The 16,280-nt window shown below is 40.1% G+C and overlaps 1 protein-coding gene across 1 annotated transcript; it reads right to left on the bottom strand.

Moving 5' to 3' along the window:
* Positions 1 to 1,783: 1,783 nt before the first annotated feature.
* On the bottom strand, positions 1,784 to 15,722 carry paics (phosphoribosylaminoimidazole carboxylase, phosphoribosylaminoimidazole succinocarboxamide synthetase). The gene is made up of 16 exons (XM_046835905.1): positions 15,335 to 15,722; positions 14,232 to 14,657; positions 13,264 to 13,950; positions 13,105 to 13,179; positions 12,640 to 12,810; positions 11,908 to 11,929; positions 9,704 to 9,815; positions 9,585 to 9,621; positions 7,732 to 7,929; positions 6,638 to 6,816; positions 6,183 to 6,362; positions 5,937 to 6,050; positions 5,575 to 5,658; positions 4,014 to 4,194; positions 3,763 to 3,921; positions 1,784 to 2,106 (listed from the first exon to the last, which is right to left on the bottom strand). Exons 1-16 carry the CDS (start codon positions 15,705 to 15,707, stop codon positions 1,940 to 1,942), a joined length of 3,165 nt encoding a protein of 1,054 aa, XP_046691861.1. The 5' UTR covers positions 15,708 to 15,722; the 3' UTR covers positions 1,784 to 1,939.
* Between the last annotated feature and the right edge of the window lie 558 nt (positions 15,723 to 16,280).

The raw sequence follows: 16,280 nt of genomic DNA, 5'->3' as shown, positions 1-16,280 counted from the left end.
AAACTCTGGACTTCTAGTAGTTCCTAGAATAGCAAAGTCCACTAAAGGCGGTAGAGCATTCTCACATTTAGCTCTTAAACTTTGGAATAGTCTTCCTGTGGAATAATCTTCCAGTGTTCAGACATACTCTCCCAGTTTAAGTGCAGATTAAAAACGTATCCTTTTAGCAAAGCCTAGACATAACACACATCACATCATAACCTTGTGCTCCAGTACATCTGATTACATGCACATTATCAACTTGTGCTGTTAATATCATGAACCGCAGCTATGCTAAATCCTCTTCACTGCTTCTCTTTCTCTACCATCCCGAGGCATCCAGCTTCAGTCACCTTATGAAGAGTGTGGACCTTTAAAGTAGATGACGACCCCGCAAACATCCCGAACCATCTAGAGACGTACCAGTGCCAATTGGAGTTTTGACATTGGACCTCTGAGTGTTGAAAGGCTCTGGCATGGAGAAGCTGGTGTTGGATTTATGATAATCGCAAATGTTGAGCTATTTTATGAGTTGCTTATTAGCTTTTAGTTGTATAACCACAAATGACTGTAGAAAGATCATTACTCAATCTTACACTCCAGTGCTCATGTTAGTTCTCACTGTCCTTTGTTTCTGTACTGTTTAAAGACTATAATCACACTCTTGATGTCACTTTAATGAGGATGGGTTCCCCTTTTGAGTCTGGTTCCTCTCAAGGTTTCTTCCTCATAACATCTAAGGGAGTTTTTCCTTGCCACAGTTGCCATAGCTGCTCATCAGGTAAAAATACACACCTTTCACGATAACTGTTAAATGCTGTAAAGCTGCTTTCCATGTGGTGAAGATGACTTCACGAAGGGCATCCACAGTCTGTAACTGAGGTCAGTTTTTGTCAACTTCCCTTGCCATCCATCCTCAAACATTCTCAAGGGGATTCGATCAGGGGAACATGCAGGATGGTCCAGAAGTGCAGCGTTATCGTCCTGGTAGAGGTCCTTTGTCAGGCGGGCGTTGTGGACTACAGCGTTGCCCTGTTGAAAAACCCAGTCATTAGCGCGCTCACACACGAGGGAACTTCAGTCAAGAGGGATGCCTGCTGCAACATGTCCACATAGCCAGCCGCTGTTTGATGCCCTTGCATAACCTGAAGCTCCGTTTTCCCACTGATGGAAAAAGCACCCCCAGATCATGATGGAACCTCCTCCACTGTGCCGTGTAGAAAACAATCTCCAGTGGGATCTCCTGGTCATGTCAATTTTTTTTTTTAAGCTCTTCTCTCTTATGGTTATCGTCAACATCAGTAAGTGCCTTAATTTGGGTCGAGGATCAGCCTGGTTTCACAGACAGCATGTCTGATCCTCCGGCTCAGTGAAGGTGACGTTTATTTTGGGTCTCAGGATTTTTAAAGAAATTTCCAACCTCTGAAGCAATGGAGTGTTGCGAGAACCCTTGCCATCAGGAGAGCATGACAGTGTGACTGTCAGAAGGACAAGGACATTAAAGCCATATTTTTTGCACATATTTTTAATTGAAAAGGCTAGGGTCCTAAACTTTTGATCAGCTGATGAACAGCCTGTTTGAGTTTAAATGCAGTTTTCAATAAATTGCTCTTGTTTGTTCTTTTGCCATTTTTAAGCAGTTCTTACAACCTGGTTATGATCCACAAGCACACAAAAACACACACAAAACTATGTTTTTTATAAACACATGGCCCTTGTCAAGCTGCATCAAAGACAAATCCCAGAAAGAGGAATATATTTATAATTAGGTCCCAATTACATAAAGCAATAGCCCATACAAATGTTTTCTATAATTTTTTTTATTAGTTTCATCTATAAATGAGATTATTCAGACCTGCCATTAAATTACAAGCCTTCAATCATTTAAAAATGAACGCTGACTGGAGTAGTGTAATGGAATGCTTAAAGGGCTGGAATGGTAAACAGAAGTGCTATGTTTTCAGATGCTGCACTGCTGAAGCTTCTTATCGGCCTGCTTCAGGGAGATCCAGGTGTTGAGCATTGAGGCACGAAGTTTAGCCCACACCAAGTGATCAGTCAGACCCAGGATCTGAGCAGCATGTTGAGCAGCCGAGTCTGGAGACAGAACCGTAGAACAGCCCAAACCTGAAGGAGAGTGAAAATTAAAAAAAAAAATTTAATGGGTGGAGGAGTAATTTGCCATTTGGGAGAGGCACTTTGCACTGGGAAAAACAAGGCCTACATACAAACAAAACCACCACAAACACGATCAACGCCTAAAGCCAAGCCTTAAAAATGTATTATATGTACCAGAAAGAGAGTAAGCAGGTGACTCAGTTCATACCACCCAAGTGTAGTGTAGCAACTTTCAAATGACTGAAAGAGCTAACAAACTAACAAATCGTACAGAGCACACTCATCTCCTTAATGTTGCACAGCAAAGGCACAATTTAGAAGAAGAAAAGAAAAAAAAAAAAAAAAAAAAAAAACAGATTTGGCCACTACAAAGCACTTTACATAGTTGTAGGTTTTCCTCCTGTTGCCTCGCACTCTAGTTCCTTTCAAATCTCCGAGTTCATTTGCTTACACCTTTTTAATCCATCTAAATCATCCTGCTTATCCCATCAAATGTTGCAGACTTGGTGAAGGTATTGCATTATGATTGCAATATTCAGCAAGCAGTAACAGGTAACTTTCACAGCAAAACCAATATACCATAACGATTCTTCTACATAGAAATAAAACAGCACAATTAAATTTTAAAATGTGTACCAAAAATAGGAACCATTTTAAGAAATGCTTACTATGAAAGTAATTGTGTATTGATAAGGCACACTAACTTTTTTTTGCTATTGTAGAGTAGGGCAGCTCTCAATATTTAATCATTTTGGGTGTAACACATCCTTCACTTAATTAGAAATACAGATGCTATATTTTAAAAGAAGAGGGTTTTAACTGAGATCAGGTTTTTTTTTTCCCCATGTCTGTGGAGGTGGAGAGAGAGAGAGAGAGACGGTAGAGAGCGCCCTCTGTCCTTTTTTTTTATTTTACAAAAGTGCTTTGTAACTGAGTTTTGTTATGAGTGTATAAAAGTAGGAAAGTGGTGTATTGTTCTTATCTGTACGCTCAAAAAAGATAGTAACTGAAGTTCATTTCTGAGTTATGAGGGAGAAAAAAAAAGGCCACAAAATGCGACACCGCATTTGTCGACCCCGAAGGGTTAATTGCCAGATGTGCGCACCATGGCAGATTTTGGTGTTTGATTTGAGACTTTGAGCATCATTAAAACACGTTTATTGATTTTTTTTTTTTTTAAGTTGTGGTGGAGTTTATTTATATCTGAGTACAGAAAGGATGTCGTGAATAAATGTGTGGTGCGTTAAAGGTTTTAATTTCGCTACTGTTTGTTTTTAATTTTATTGATTACATTTATTTTGTGTTTTAAAGGGTATTGCATTCATTAGATATTTTTATTTTATTATTGATAAGGTTATATGTATATTTTATTTTATTTAAACCAAGCAGGCATTATAATTTAAACTGTTAAGAATATTAAAATAAACTTAACATTTGTGAAAATTAATAAAAACTGCGTTAATAAAAAAAGAATTACAAGCAATATTGTGTTCAGCCTTTTTCCCGCCTAACTATAAAGAAATTGAACCGAATTCTGACTTAAACCCCGAGGTACGTACAGAACTATAGATTTTAGTAATTCAAGTATTTAAGTGTGTAGCTCTGCTTCATGGCAGTCCATCGTGGAGAAACCTAAAGTCCTTAAACCAGCAGATGAATCCTTACCGCTAGGCATGCGTAAAGATGACCAGATGTCCTGAGCACCCCAGTCAGATGTAACAGGAGGACAGTTAATGACCGGGAAAACCGTGTTTCCGGACATCACTGGACCCAAACCGTTACTCCTCCCTGCGACGGCTACAAAAATGGTGGGAACACCATCACCTGAGAAAATAAAAGCACGTAAATATCGAATGTACCGAGACTGTGGTTTCAATGCAATTCTAAACAAAACTCATTTCTCCACACGGTCTTACCCTCGTATTCGGATTTGATACGGAGTGTCTCGTCGGGGCCTTTGTGCGCAGAGGTGACTCGGAGATGGCAGGCGATGCCGTATGCGCTGCAGGCTTTCCGAATTCTCTCGCAGTGAGCCATGTCGGACGTAGAACCCATCAGTACGACGACTCTTCCACTCGCCTGCGGCTCCAGGAGCAGCTACAGGCAAAAACACGCAAGTTACAAACAGAATTCCAGCGAAGGAAGATTCTCATCCTTTTCAGAATTGTGTTTGAGGACTTGCTTCAAGAGAAGCCTGCAATATCTTGTGTCCTGTGTTGATGCTAGAAGCACAATTGAGTTTTCATGTCTGCAATCACATTTTCCATTCTGTTCTTTACCATGGTGAAAGAAGTTATTTTGGGCAATGGAAGGCAGCCATAATGCCTTATACACAAGTGGCTTCATTCAAACAGCTGAAAAGTGGTAAAAGTCAAATCTGAAGTAATTGAAATTACATGATAATTGAGAGACTAGAAAAAAAGTAGACCGCCATCAAATCGCTATTATTAATCCGTACAAATAAAAAAAAAAAAAAAAAAGGGCGAGATTACGGTAATTCAATCACCGCTGTGGTGAAGGCGCGTGCACCGACTACTTCACAAGGACATGTGTAGTGCAGACCTGCATGAATAAAACTATTTTTACACCAAAAAGCTCCATGCGTGATATTCCTACACGAGTCTATCTAGGCATCCAAAAAAAAAAAAAAAAAAAAACAGGATTTAATGTTCGCTGTAATCCGAATCTCTGCGTGATGCTTCCTGGTGGCCCCTGTGGTGTTTTTAATAGATTAACATGGCAGAGGTAGAGCTGCACCTTCTTGGAGACCAGAGACATCTGGTTTTATTTCATCCCTTTTTTTGCAGAAAATAAATTGATGATTTGCTGTCTGTCTGAACCAATATAAAATATCTGAAATATCTGCACCATATTAAATTGCAAATAATCAGTTTTCATATCGCATAGTATTGAATCAAATTGCACTTCATCATAAGGGTGAATTGTAACCTAGTGTAGATTATGGTAGTGCAATAATGCTACTGCACCACATGCTGGAGCTATTGCAGTAACAAAATAGTACTTTATTATCAGTAGAAGGGGAAATCCATTCTGATTTGTAAACGCAGAAATCTTCTTGAAAGAAATGTTTATTTAAAAAAAAAAAAAAAATCTAAGTAAAAAAAAAAAAAAACTGCTGAGGTTCACAAGGACTCTTGTGAAAGCTACAGATTTGTAAAGGTTAAGGAGGACAAGTACACAGTGGCACGATAGGAAGAGTTAACAAGTGCAAATGGGCAAATTGTGCAATTTCAGCCAGCTAAATGTAAATGTTTAACAACCTAAGCGCATCGATTTTTAACTGCGTGTGATCTTTAAATGGGAAATTTCTATGACATATGGCAGGTGACTATGGAGGGGTTCTATGGCCAAACAGCCCATGTGCCTCAGAAGAGCAGAAGGAACAAAAAGAGGATAAATTAAATAGCTAGGAACAGCAGCATAATAATGGAAAGCTGTGTGTGTTTGTGTGTGTACCTGCACTCTTTCAGCCACCCATTCAAAGTTTTTCTTGACCATCTGCATAGCTTCAGGTGTGACCTCTTTCAAGTCACGATAAACCTGCATAAAGCAAAGAGGAACGAGACACACCGTAAGTTGCTGGACAAAGTAATAGTTTCTAGCAAAACTGAACTGTTTCTGTGCAGGCCAAATGTTCACATGAAGGACATAAATTACATTGTCTATACATAAACACTACTAACTGCTAGGCTGGCTCTGCACCATTACATGCGGTTTTATCTTGACATCCTTCTAATTTGCTGAAATATTGATTATATTGAATAGTAAACGAAGCAAAGTGATGGACACACGGGGATCACTAAGAACATGAAACTTGCCTGTTTGTCTTTCTGTTGGCTGCGATCCCCAGCTGGCCATAATCTCCAGGAGTCGTTGTCAATCACATCAGCCAGGGTAACTTCTTTAGTGGTCACGTTCACACCAAACTCGATCTAAACGCATCGACAAGATTCGTCCATGCTACGAGTAAATACTTCACTAATGATCAGCGATGATGGAAAAGGACAATGAAATGTTTGGCACAACACTACACTAGTACAACCCAGTCCAGTGTCTTAAAGTACCTTCATATCGACCAGAGTGCAGTTCTGTGTGGCCCAGGCCTTCTCCAGGACCTCAAAGATGGCCACTGTGCTCTTACTCATAATGTCTACCTCACAGCGGCCAATCGACAATCCTGCCAGCTCTAATTTAGCTGCTATTAACTGCTCCTCAGACCACTGTGGGTCATTATTGGCGTCATCCTGAGAGGAAAGAAAAGACGAAGGCACGTGAAATCACATTCCAATTACAATAAAGGTAAAGAAAGATAGAAAAACTGATTATGGATCATCTGAAAGATTCTAACTACTGCTTATCTGAGAGACAATCAGCAAACTCACTCAACACTCCAGTGATGGTTCAGCCCAATCATTTACTTTCATTATAAAGTGGTTCTCTAATAAGCATGAGCCAATATATTGAACAGACCACAGCTTACTGAATGATCAGATTTAGGCACAAAAGGTCAGGTACCCACCTTGAAGAACATCTCCATTTTCAATGGTGAGAAGCGATAGCCTTCTTTGACGCCCGGATTCCTTTTAAGGAAGGAACCTGTGGCGATGCGTCTACACACCCACTCGATAGGGATCATCTCACAGTGGCTGGCGATGAACGCCGTCTCTGAATGCTGCTTCATGAACGCGGTCTTTATTCCTGACAGGAAAAAATTTATAAAAGCAAAGTGATGGGATAAAGAAATTGCTGTTGCTTGTGGTGCATTAAAATGCCACGATGCGAGTGGGCTGATACATACTCGAGTATAGAATTGGGGATTTTTATTTCTCTTATATCTTATCGCCATGTCAACTTCTATGGTTATTTTCATGGCGAAAGCTTAGTTTTGTTAAACAATTTGATAGAAATTTTTAAATAAAGATGTTCAAGATGACTTTTCTCTAAAAACTTGAATACACCGTTTGGGATAATTTGCTTAAAAACCTTTAAGAGTGTGAACAGAGCAGAACAATTTCCTCCAAGGGCTGGAAGTATTATACCATTTTTATTTCACCAAATAGTCAGGAAAAAAATATATCATGGTGGGTTAGCCATTACAGATAAAGACGTCACTATCTAAAGGCTGGATGGTGAGCATAAAGGGCAGCATAAATCAAATTCAATTTAATTCGAGAGGTAACGAGTCACGAGGCAAAAATGTAACTAATCGAGTGTTCTCCTGATCCACAGATGGACTACAATTCAATTATTCCAATTAACTAATGAGTTAAAGGGAGATGCTTTTGAATTATTCCCGTCAATGAGCGTTGTTACGTTTTAACATGTAAAGGTTTTTTTTTTTTTTTTAAAGGAAACTGAATAAAATACTTTTCTTTAGGTATTGAGATCAGCAATTAAATTGGCCACAAAAAAGTATGCTGCTGTATGTCACCACGACAACCTGTAGAAAGGAAAACTTTCAACATTGATACAAAGGAGTTTCCAGATGTCTTCAGACTTCACATTGCAACTAGTGTTACCTGGTTGCATTAGGAAAATACCTAAGATCAAAATAATTTAATTACAAGTTAAAAGCTTCAATAAAGCAATAGTTCACACTTTAAACAGTCTCACCAGCTTCTTGCAGGAGCTTGAAGACACAACTGGTGGTCTTGTTGGAGATCGCTGCCTTGCCCTCCATTTGGTCTTTCCTCACTGCATTTCCTGCTGTGATCTGGTCTTTGGACTGAACCAGAACATGGCCGGTCATGTCAGGAAGCTCAAAGATCTGCTTGGTCTTGCCCTCGCTGAGCTTCTTACCAAGTTTCAGGTCTAATAAGTGGTAGAAGAAAGCACAACAAAGCAACAAGTTCTCATTAAATGATGACTAGTTCCATAGGCTGGAGATTCCCTTGAAATTACATGATTCCCCTGTTCCATAATTCAAAAATCACTTTAAATAATTGTGTCAAATATATAATGTATCAAGACACCAATCACGGACACAAAACATCTTTTACAAAAAAAAATTTATAAGCCTCTCAGTTTAATTCGCTGTGTAATTAAAGTTCAAATAAACCCTTAATTGAATGAATAAAAAATAAGTGGCTCTAAAATACATTTTGTAGTTATGTAGGCATAATTAACATGTCAGTAATGTTTGCTACAAAAGGTCTTTTAGGTCTTCTTCAGGAAATGCTTTTGAGAAAATATGCATCATCAATGAGATCATTGCACTTGACCAATTCTCTTGTTGCAATTTATGCTTGATAAGAAATAAATTGGACGTAAACACGTGTGTGGAAATATGTATTTATGTCCCATTATTCTCGAAATTCAAATGTACCGAATTACAAACAAGCAAGAGAGGAACCAATTTTTTTACAATGAAATAAACAGGAGTTGGATATGGCTAGATTACATGCTGCAACATGCACAGGATTTGCGTGTTCTCAGGGAATAAAAAGCAGGAAGACACTAATCAACTAGCACAAGAACTGAACAAGACCTAACTGCCTGAACAGAATATTGCACTGCAGTAAATCTAGGGCAACAGTGTAGATTTATTCATTCATAGAGACTCAAAGCACTTTTTGTACGTCGCTGTGGTCAAGTGCGTCTGCTAAATACCATAAATGTAAACTGATCAAGCTATATCTTCAGTAGAATTACTACTGCATGTGAACGTGATCGATCCTTTCAAGTGTTACACAAGTGTTTCCTTGGCACTCTGAAATGAATCTCACGTGCAAAGCCGCCAGTACGTGCGGTCTTAGAGGATTTAAGGCTCTAATGAACTTTTTATTTAATTTATTCAAATCAATGATGTGCATTACTGTGTAGACTATACAAAAGATAAGAGGTGTTTTTTAGGTGTTAGTTTCTAATGGTGCAGAATGACATTATGTAAGGGGGGGGGAAGAGGTTTTAGGAAATAATATTAAGAAAGGAAGGAAGGAAGGAAACAGACTTCTTAGGAAGGAAGGAAATACTTTTTAGCAGTGCTCGAATTGAGGGTGTGTGTGTGGGGGGTATCCAGGACCCCCATATGGCATCAGGGAACCCCATCAAGTAAAAAAAAAAAAAAAAATAGACTTAGGAGGGGGTCCCCAAGATTATTTTAGTTATATAATTATATATATATATATATATATATATATATATATATATATATATATATATATATATACACACATACACACATACATATATACATATACATATATACACACACACACACACACACACACACACACACCAACTGGGGACCCCCCATAAGACTTGACTCAATTCGAGCACTGCTTTTTAGGGAGGATGGAAACTTTTTAAAAAGGAAACAGATTATTTAGAATCGAAGGAAACAGACTTTTTAGTTGTCAGGTTATTTTTACATAAAGACTTCCTTATGACACTGAGACAGACGCAAACAAACAAACAAACACACACACGGTCACTCTCATCAATGCAATCCCCACACAACTACATACCTGCTGTCGACGCCATGTCTTTTACAACTCTGTTCTCCTGCAAAAAATCAAAATAAGCTCATGAGTCCCAGACACCATTATGATCATCATGCACAATGTTACAGATGAAGCTGATCTACCTGCAGGTCGAGAACTGGAGATCTGAATGAAGGCAACACGCGAGGGAGAAAAGCGGGCGAGATGGAAGAAGGTCGACACGAGTTACGACACTTTATAAGGCAGTGACGCCATCTTCACCACGTGGAAATGTCGCGTGTCCTGTTCAGTTTTTCTGATCACACACTGATTTCACTCTCTGCACATTCTCCTAAAGATATCTGAGTAGTTTGTTCCAAGCTTATATTTATTTATTTTTCTCCAAACTAATTAATTTTGCACGATTATTTCAATTGTCAATACAGAAACAGTTTCGTACTTAGTTTTTTTGTTTTCAGGCGCCCAGAAATGTAGATAATTTGCAACAATTTGAACCCCTCCCCTTTTCTGGAGTTGGTACATTCCAGTTTAAGCGTCCGCATGAGGCAACACGTGGTTGGACTGGGAGATTATTGGGGCAGCGTGGGGAGTGAAAAGTTGTAGTTTTTGTAGATCTGGGTGGATTTCTTTGGACTTCTGTTGACCATGGAGTTTGAGGAATCAGGGATCGGGGAGGAATGTGGGGTTTTTGGGTGCGTTGCTGCAGGCGAGTGGCCAACACAACTAGAGGTGGCACAGATTCTAACTCTGGGGCTTGTAGCTTTGCAGCACAGGTAAGAGAAGTGTTTACACTCCTGATGCATGTGTCCCTGCACTTCTTTCTATTCATTCAAACTAGAACAGACCTGACAAGATGCTTTAGTTGATCCCAGCAAACGTTTACACATGTCAGATGACTCCCCCTGAGTTTGAGGTGCCAATACTTTAGAACATCCCCATAATTGAAATCTCATGTGCAAGTCTCCAGTGCATGTGGTCTTACGATTTAGGCTCTAACAGCCCTGAGACTAAAGTCTATAGACTTGACTTAGTTTCAGTTTAAAGGGTGTAAAGCCTTTAAAACGTTTTGGTTCAAGCAAACTAAAAAGCACATATAAGCCTTAAGCACTAATTATTTTTTTTTTATTACAAAAATATAACTTAGTATGGCTATGAAATCAGAGATCCTTAACTTATGGGTTAAATGAATGAAACAGTAACATTTCTCACATTCTTGCACACCAGTCAAGGTTTCACATTTTCTTGACATTGCATTTACAAATAAATCAGGTGTGTATCAGGTCAGATACGTGAAAATCAACAAGACGTCTTATTGGAAATTTGTCTCTCACTTCTGGTTAGTGTGATACATCCCTGAGCTAAAGCATTGGACCCGGGTTAATACTTGACTCGTTTCTTTGCATAAATATCCAGATTAGGCTGTGATATTAGCAAAACTCGCCTGTTATTCTTATGTAGAAGTGAAAAATTAGCCTAGATATGACTATTACATTTCATCTCACATGCCAAAACCAAATTGTCTCTCTGACAGTTTTTAGAGGGAACCTTTAATCATTAACAATGATGCTAAACACACTGGGAGAACTTTGTTAAAACCACACACCGTCATCCTAACTGTTGTCAAATGCCGCATCCCAAAACTTCTACTGTATGTTCAAACATTTTTATCTCCGGGTTTGTTTCTAATCTACATGAGAGGGTTTTAAAATGTAAATGCTGTTTGTAATAGGAAAATACACTGCCTGTTCAAGAAAAAAGTCACCACCTGGAAGAGCCTCCCATTGGATAATTACTGCATGGGTGATTATGTTTCAACTGGCAACAAGTTATTTGCCTAACTGATGCAGTGAGTAGCTTCTAATTTTTTAAACAACCATGTCGGAAGACACATCCTGTGGTCATGGAAAGGATGTTAATCTGTTTCGGAAGGGTCAAATTATTGGCATGCATCAAGCAAAGAAAACATCTAAGGAGATTGCTGAAAATTGGGTTAAGAACTGTCCAACGCATTATTAAAAACTGGAAGGGTAGTGGGGAACCATCGTCTTCGAGGAAGAAATGTGATCGGAAAAAACTCTTGAATGATCGTGATCGGCGATCACTTAGACTTTTGGTGAAATCAAATCGTAAAAAAAACAAAAGAACTTACAGTTATGTTTAATAGTGAAAGTAAAAGCATTTCCACATGCACAATGTGAAGGGAACTCAAGGGATTTAGACTAAACAGCTGTGTAGCCTTAAGAAAACTACTTTTCAGTGAGGCTAGTTGGAATAAACGCTTCAATTTGCTAGGAAGAATAAAGATTGCATTAAAGAAGGTCATGTGGTCTGCTGAGTCCAGATTTACCCTGTTTCAGAGTGATGGGCACCTAAGGGTATAAAGAGAGGTGGATGATGTACCTACTGTACAAGCCTGTGGGGGCAGTGCTATGATCCGAGGTTGTTGCAGTTGGTCAGGTCTCAGTTCAGCAACATTATGTGCCCAAAGAATGAGGTCAGCTGACTACCTGAATATACTGAATGACCAGGTTGTTCCATCAATGGATTTACTTTCTTCCTCTGATGGCATTGGCGTATTCCAAGCTGACACTGCAAGGATTCCTCTGGCTCAAATTGTGAAAGAGTGGTTCAGGGAGCATGAGAGATCATTTAAACACATGGATCGGCCACCACAGAGTCTAGACTTTAACCTCATTGAGAATCTTTGCAATGTGCTAAAGAAGGCTTTGCACAGCAGTCTGACTCTCCCATCATCAATACAAGATTTTGGTAAAAAATGACTGCAACTCTGGACAAAAATTAATGTGGTGACATTGCAGAAGCATGCGTTTTGTAATCAAAGCTAAAGGCGGTTGAAATTAAATATTAGTGTGCAATTTCTTTTTTTTTTTAGAATGGGCAGTGTAATTTAGTCTTGGTACTAAGTGAGTACCATTTCTTGGTATTAAGTGATGGTCATATTTCTAGAGATTAACAAACACCCTATCTGTAAACCAGTGACCCATCTTGTGGTCATGACCCCTAGTTTGAGAACCCCATGGATTGCTGAGTGGTCATTGTACCGAAGTGTCATATCAGCTTACCAGGTTATCATTCGTGTTGGCCATAGAGCACACAGAGCTGATTTCCATAATTGGAATGTATTGATCCGGCTCCTCCTTGAATTGATAGTCAATGTGCTCAGACCAGTCTGTGCTGCTGTCTTCGTCATCCACACACTCCTGAAACCTTTTACTGAAAACGTTGTAATCTGGAAACACAAGATTTAGGGAATCGAAAGAAGTTCATATCAAGTCACGGGTTTCATTGTGAAATGTATGATCATACATAAGACCTTTTGTAGACATAATCTATAGTCTAACTTCAATTGATCTAACAGTCAATTTTTTTTTTTCTAACCTTAAAAGACATTGTGACTTTCAAGTCATCACATTTTGCTCATTCAACTAACCCTAGTTATTTGTGTTAAGAGGGTGGTCACATGATTTCTGTCAAATAAAAAATGACTAAAATTGTTTAAAAAAAAATTTGAAGGTTAATGAACCTTCATCTGTAGCCTTCCGCTTTTTTCCTCTTAACCCGGGAGGTTCTATTTCTGTGAATGTTGTCTCCGAATCACCTGTGGACACACACACAATATATTTTCTGCACAGTTGAGCAGACTTGGACATATCCATCCAATTCAGTCCTCCTCCATACATACCTGCTGAGACCGAATGACTGGACAAAGGCCTTTCCTCATATCTTGTCCGGGCGCCATCTTTTGACCTCAACACCATGCCTTTTAACCGATCCTCTGTTTCATATTCTACCTCAGTGAGTTCCTCTGGCCTCAAAATGCCATCTGCTCTAGCCTCGTTTTGGAAGGCTCTCGTGACAGTGCCTGGAGACCTTCTAAAAAAGGCATCGTCCATGGCCCGCTGATCGTATTCGACAGCAATGACGTCACTATGCTCATGTCCAGGCATTTCACAAATTGAATGCTCCTCCAATGTGGGAGGACTGAACAGTCCAGAGTTTCTGTACAGGCCTCGGACTGGCTGGGACAAAATGCTGTCTAGCTGCTCGTAGAACTTCATGATGCGTCGAGTATCTCCGATATCAGCCTTGCCCCTCTGCAAGGAGCGGTACAAATATTTCAGGTTCTTGTATTTGGTGCGACACTGCTTCCAGTCCCTCTCCACACCCTGCTGAAGGAGCCGGCGCGAGATCTGCACAAACACATCCTTGTTTCGGGTCGAGCCTTGCAGCTGTTGTTGGATTCTCTCCTCGGACCAGATATTGAGCAGCGCCGCCACTTCCTCCTCAGACCAGTTCCGGCCTGAGTCGTGGACTGTGATCACGTTTTCCTCATCTGATGGCTTTCTGGTCACTGGAGATATGGCTGACCCTGTATTAGAAGATAGCGGATTTGTATAATTGCAAACATTTTCACCTACTAAATCAGTTGTCTGAGTTTTTGTTCAGACGACACACCTGTATCTTTTGGAATAAGATGTTGAGAACCGGCATTTATTATCGTTTGCATATCTGCCTGACGTGAATCTTTGATGAAATGAGAAGTGGCAAATGCAAACGAGAAAGCAATTATACGCCAAATTTGAAATCGGTCTTGCGTAAGATAAAAAAAACACATCATTTACCAACCCTAGCATATGTGTATTCTCTTACCGTCATCAATCTTAATGTAGTGAGATTCTCCTGACTCTCTTCTCGCAGCTGCCTGATCTCCTTCTGCCCCCTTTCTCGGAGAATCCTCCTCCTCATCATCTAGAAAGTCCTCAATCTCCTTGCCCTGCAAGATTGCGTCGACCTCCGCGAAGAAGCGCATAGGTCGACCTTGGCTCTTGCTGACCTTGTAGTCATATTTGAGGTTCTTGTATTTGGTGCGACACTGTCTCCAGTCTCGCACAACTCCATGCTGGAGTTCCAGACGGCGGGCCATCTCCTGGAAAATCGCTTTGTTTCGGTGGGTGCTCTGTAGCCGCACTTGCATTTCCCGGTCAGACCAGATATTAAGAAGAGCTCGAATCTCTTTATCAGACCAGTGTCTCCCTCCCTCCATCCCAGTGAGAGAAACAAAATGTTGATCACTTCCTGTATGGAAAAAAAGAGCAAAATGAGTAAATACTTGAACTAGCACAGGAATTAGACTTGGTCTAGATATTTGCACACAGGGGGCACAATTATGCTTTGGAGATTACTTGGTTCTCTCAAACCACTTCTGGAGGATGAATACGATGAATAGATTCACATGTTGTTTGCCTAGCTGATGGATAAAGGCGATGCTAAAACAGCAGAGATTCAGGTGACGTGTTTAAACTGTCAGGTGTACGCAGTTACTTTAATACCAAGTGTAAACAATGTGCGTTTAGAGCTTAAACTTTTATTCATCTTCTATTCTTTATTTCTATATGAGCTTCTATGATAAAACAAGCTAAACCCCTACTGGCCTGAGTAATTATTCTGAAATCTAGTATAAGTGGAAGAAACTTTATTTAGGGTTCCGCTTTTTCCGCCGAGTTGTTAACTGTTAAAACAATGACGGTTCTGTATTTGGGTTAAAAAGATGTTTAAGAGCTTTCAATATCCGGTGCTTTTTAATTCTTAGTTTTAATTAGTTTGGTTTTCTGTTATTAACTTAACAGCAAAGTATTTATTTATTGTATTTTTTTAATTTATTGAAAGTATAAAGTTTCCGGAAAATAATTGTTAAAATGTAAAGAGAAAAGTTTAACATATCCGAATCGGTTGAGTTTGTGGCGGATGTTTACCTTCCGGAAAGTTGCTCAGAGAAGCATTGCCTTGTCTTCTGTTGGATGGACTGGCTTGTTCTCCGTCCATATCGTATGACCTTTGGCCTATCGAAGCACACTCCATCGACGTCCTGGCGGCTGGAGGTCTCCATTCGGGTAGTGCCATTGCTCTGCTTTGTGCCTGGCAGCTTAGCCAATCCCTGTGCACACCCAACTCGCTTAGGCGGCTCGAGATGGCCTCATACTTGGCCTTGGTCTCAGTCTCGTCCCAGGCTTCTCTTTCCCTCCACACCACGAGTAAAGCCCTAACCTCTTCCCCTCCCCAGTGATCACTTGGTCCTCTTTGACTTTCTTCTTCCACTCTGCCTGCTTTCTGCTCTGAAGCTTCCATGCTTTTGTAGCTCAGAAATGGCTTCTGTTGAATTTCTGCTTCTCCTTTTTTCTCTCCCTCCCCCTTTGCCTTAAGCTCAGTGTCCTAGGCAACCAGACAGTTGAGCCAGTTAGGAACGGTCATGTGACTGAGAGCGGCTTTGTGACTGGCTTAAGCTGAAGGGGGAAGGGGGTGCGGAAATGTGAGAAGTGGCTTGGCACACAAAGCTGCAGCTGCAGCAAGAACCGCAGCTAATACGCGAAACGATAAAAGCGTGTGTGTGTGTGTGTGTGTGTGTGTGTGTGTGTTTGCAGGATGATTTTTTTTTTTCCTCCCAAATTTTAGGGCCGTGTGGAGTGTTTCTGTGTCATAGGCAGTTTGTTTCGTTCTGCTCTGCAAACCATTTTTCTACACCGTTCTCTCTCTTCTGTCTCCCCCCTTTATCCTCCCTTTTTCTGTGGAAACACACTTCACACACAAACCAGTTTGATCTGCCTCTGGGCTCGAAGCAAGGCAGCTGCCGAGTCATAAACCAGGCTGGAAGATCATGCTTGTTTCATTTCGAAAGGTTTTTAATAGAGGCATGAAGGAGAG

Source organism: Silurus meridionalis, chromosome 23 (genome assembly GCF_014805685.1).
Source record: "Silurus meridionalis isolate SWU-2019-XX chromosome 23, ASM1480568v1, whole genome shotgun sequence".
Taxonomy (NCBI): Eukaryota; Metazoa; Chordata; class Actinopteri; order Siluriformes; family Siluridae; genus Silurus; species Silurus meridionalis.
Note: the sequence above shows the minus strand (reverse complement) of the source record. Positions and strands in the feature narration are given on the sequence as shown.

What these genes read in the sequence shown, in the direction of transcription:
- paics (XM_046835905.1), bottom strand. Translation starts at nt 15,707, where the DNA reads ATGGAAGCTTCAGAGCAGAAAGCAGGCAGAGTGGAAGAAGAAAGTCAA. An exon ending in AAATGGAGATGTTCTTCAAG is followed by an intron (nt 6,363 to 6,637) that starts GTGGGTACCTGA and finishes CTTTCCTCTCAG; the next exon opens with GATGACGCCAATAATGACCC. An exon ending in ATCTTTACGCATGCCTAGCG is followed by an intron (nt 2,107 to 3,762) that starts GTAAGGATTCAT and finishes ACTCTCCTTCAG; the next exon opens with GTTTGGGCTGTTCTACGGTT.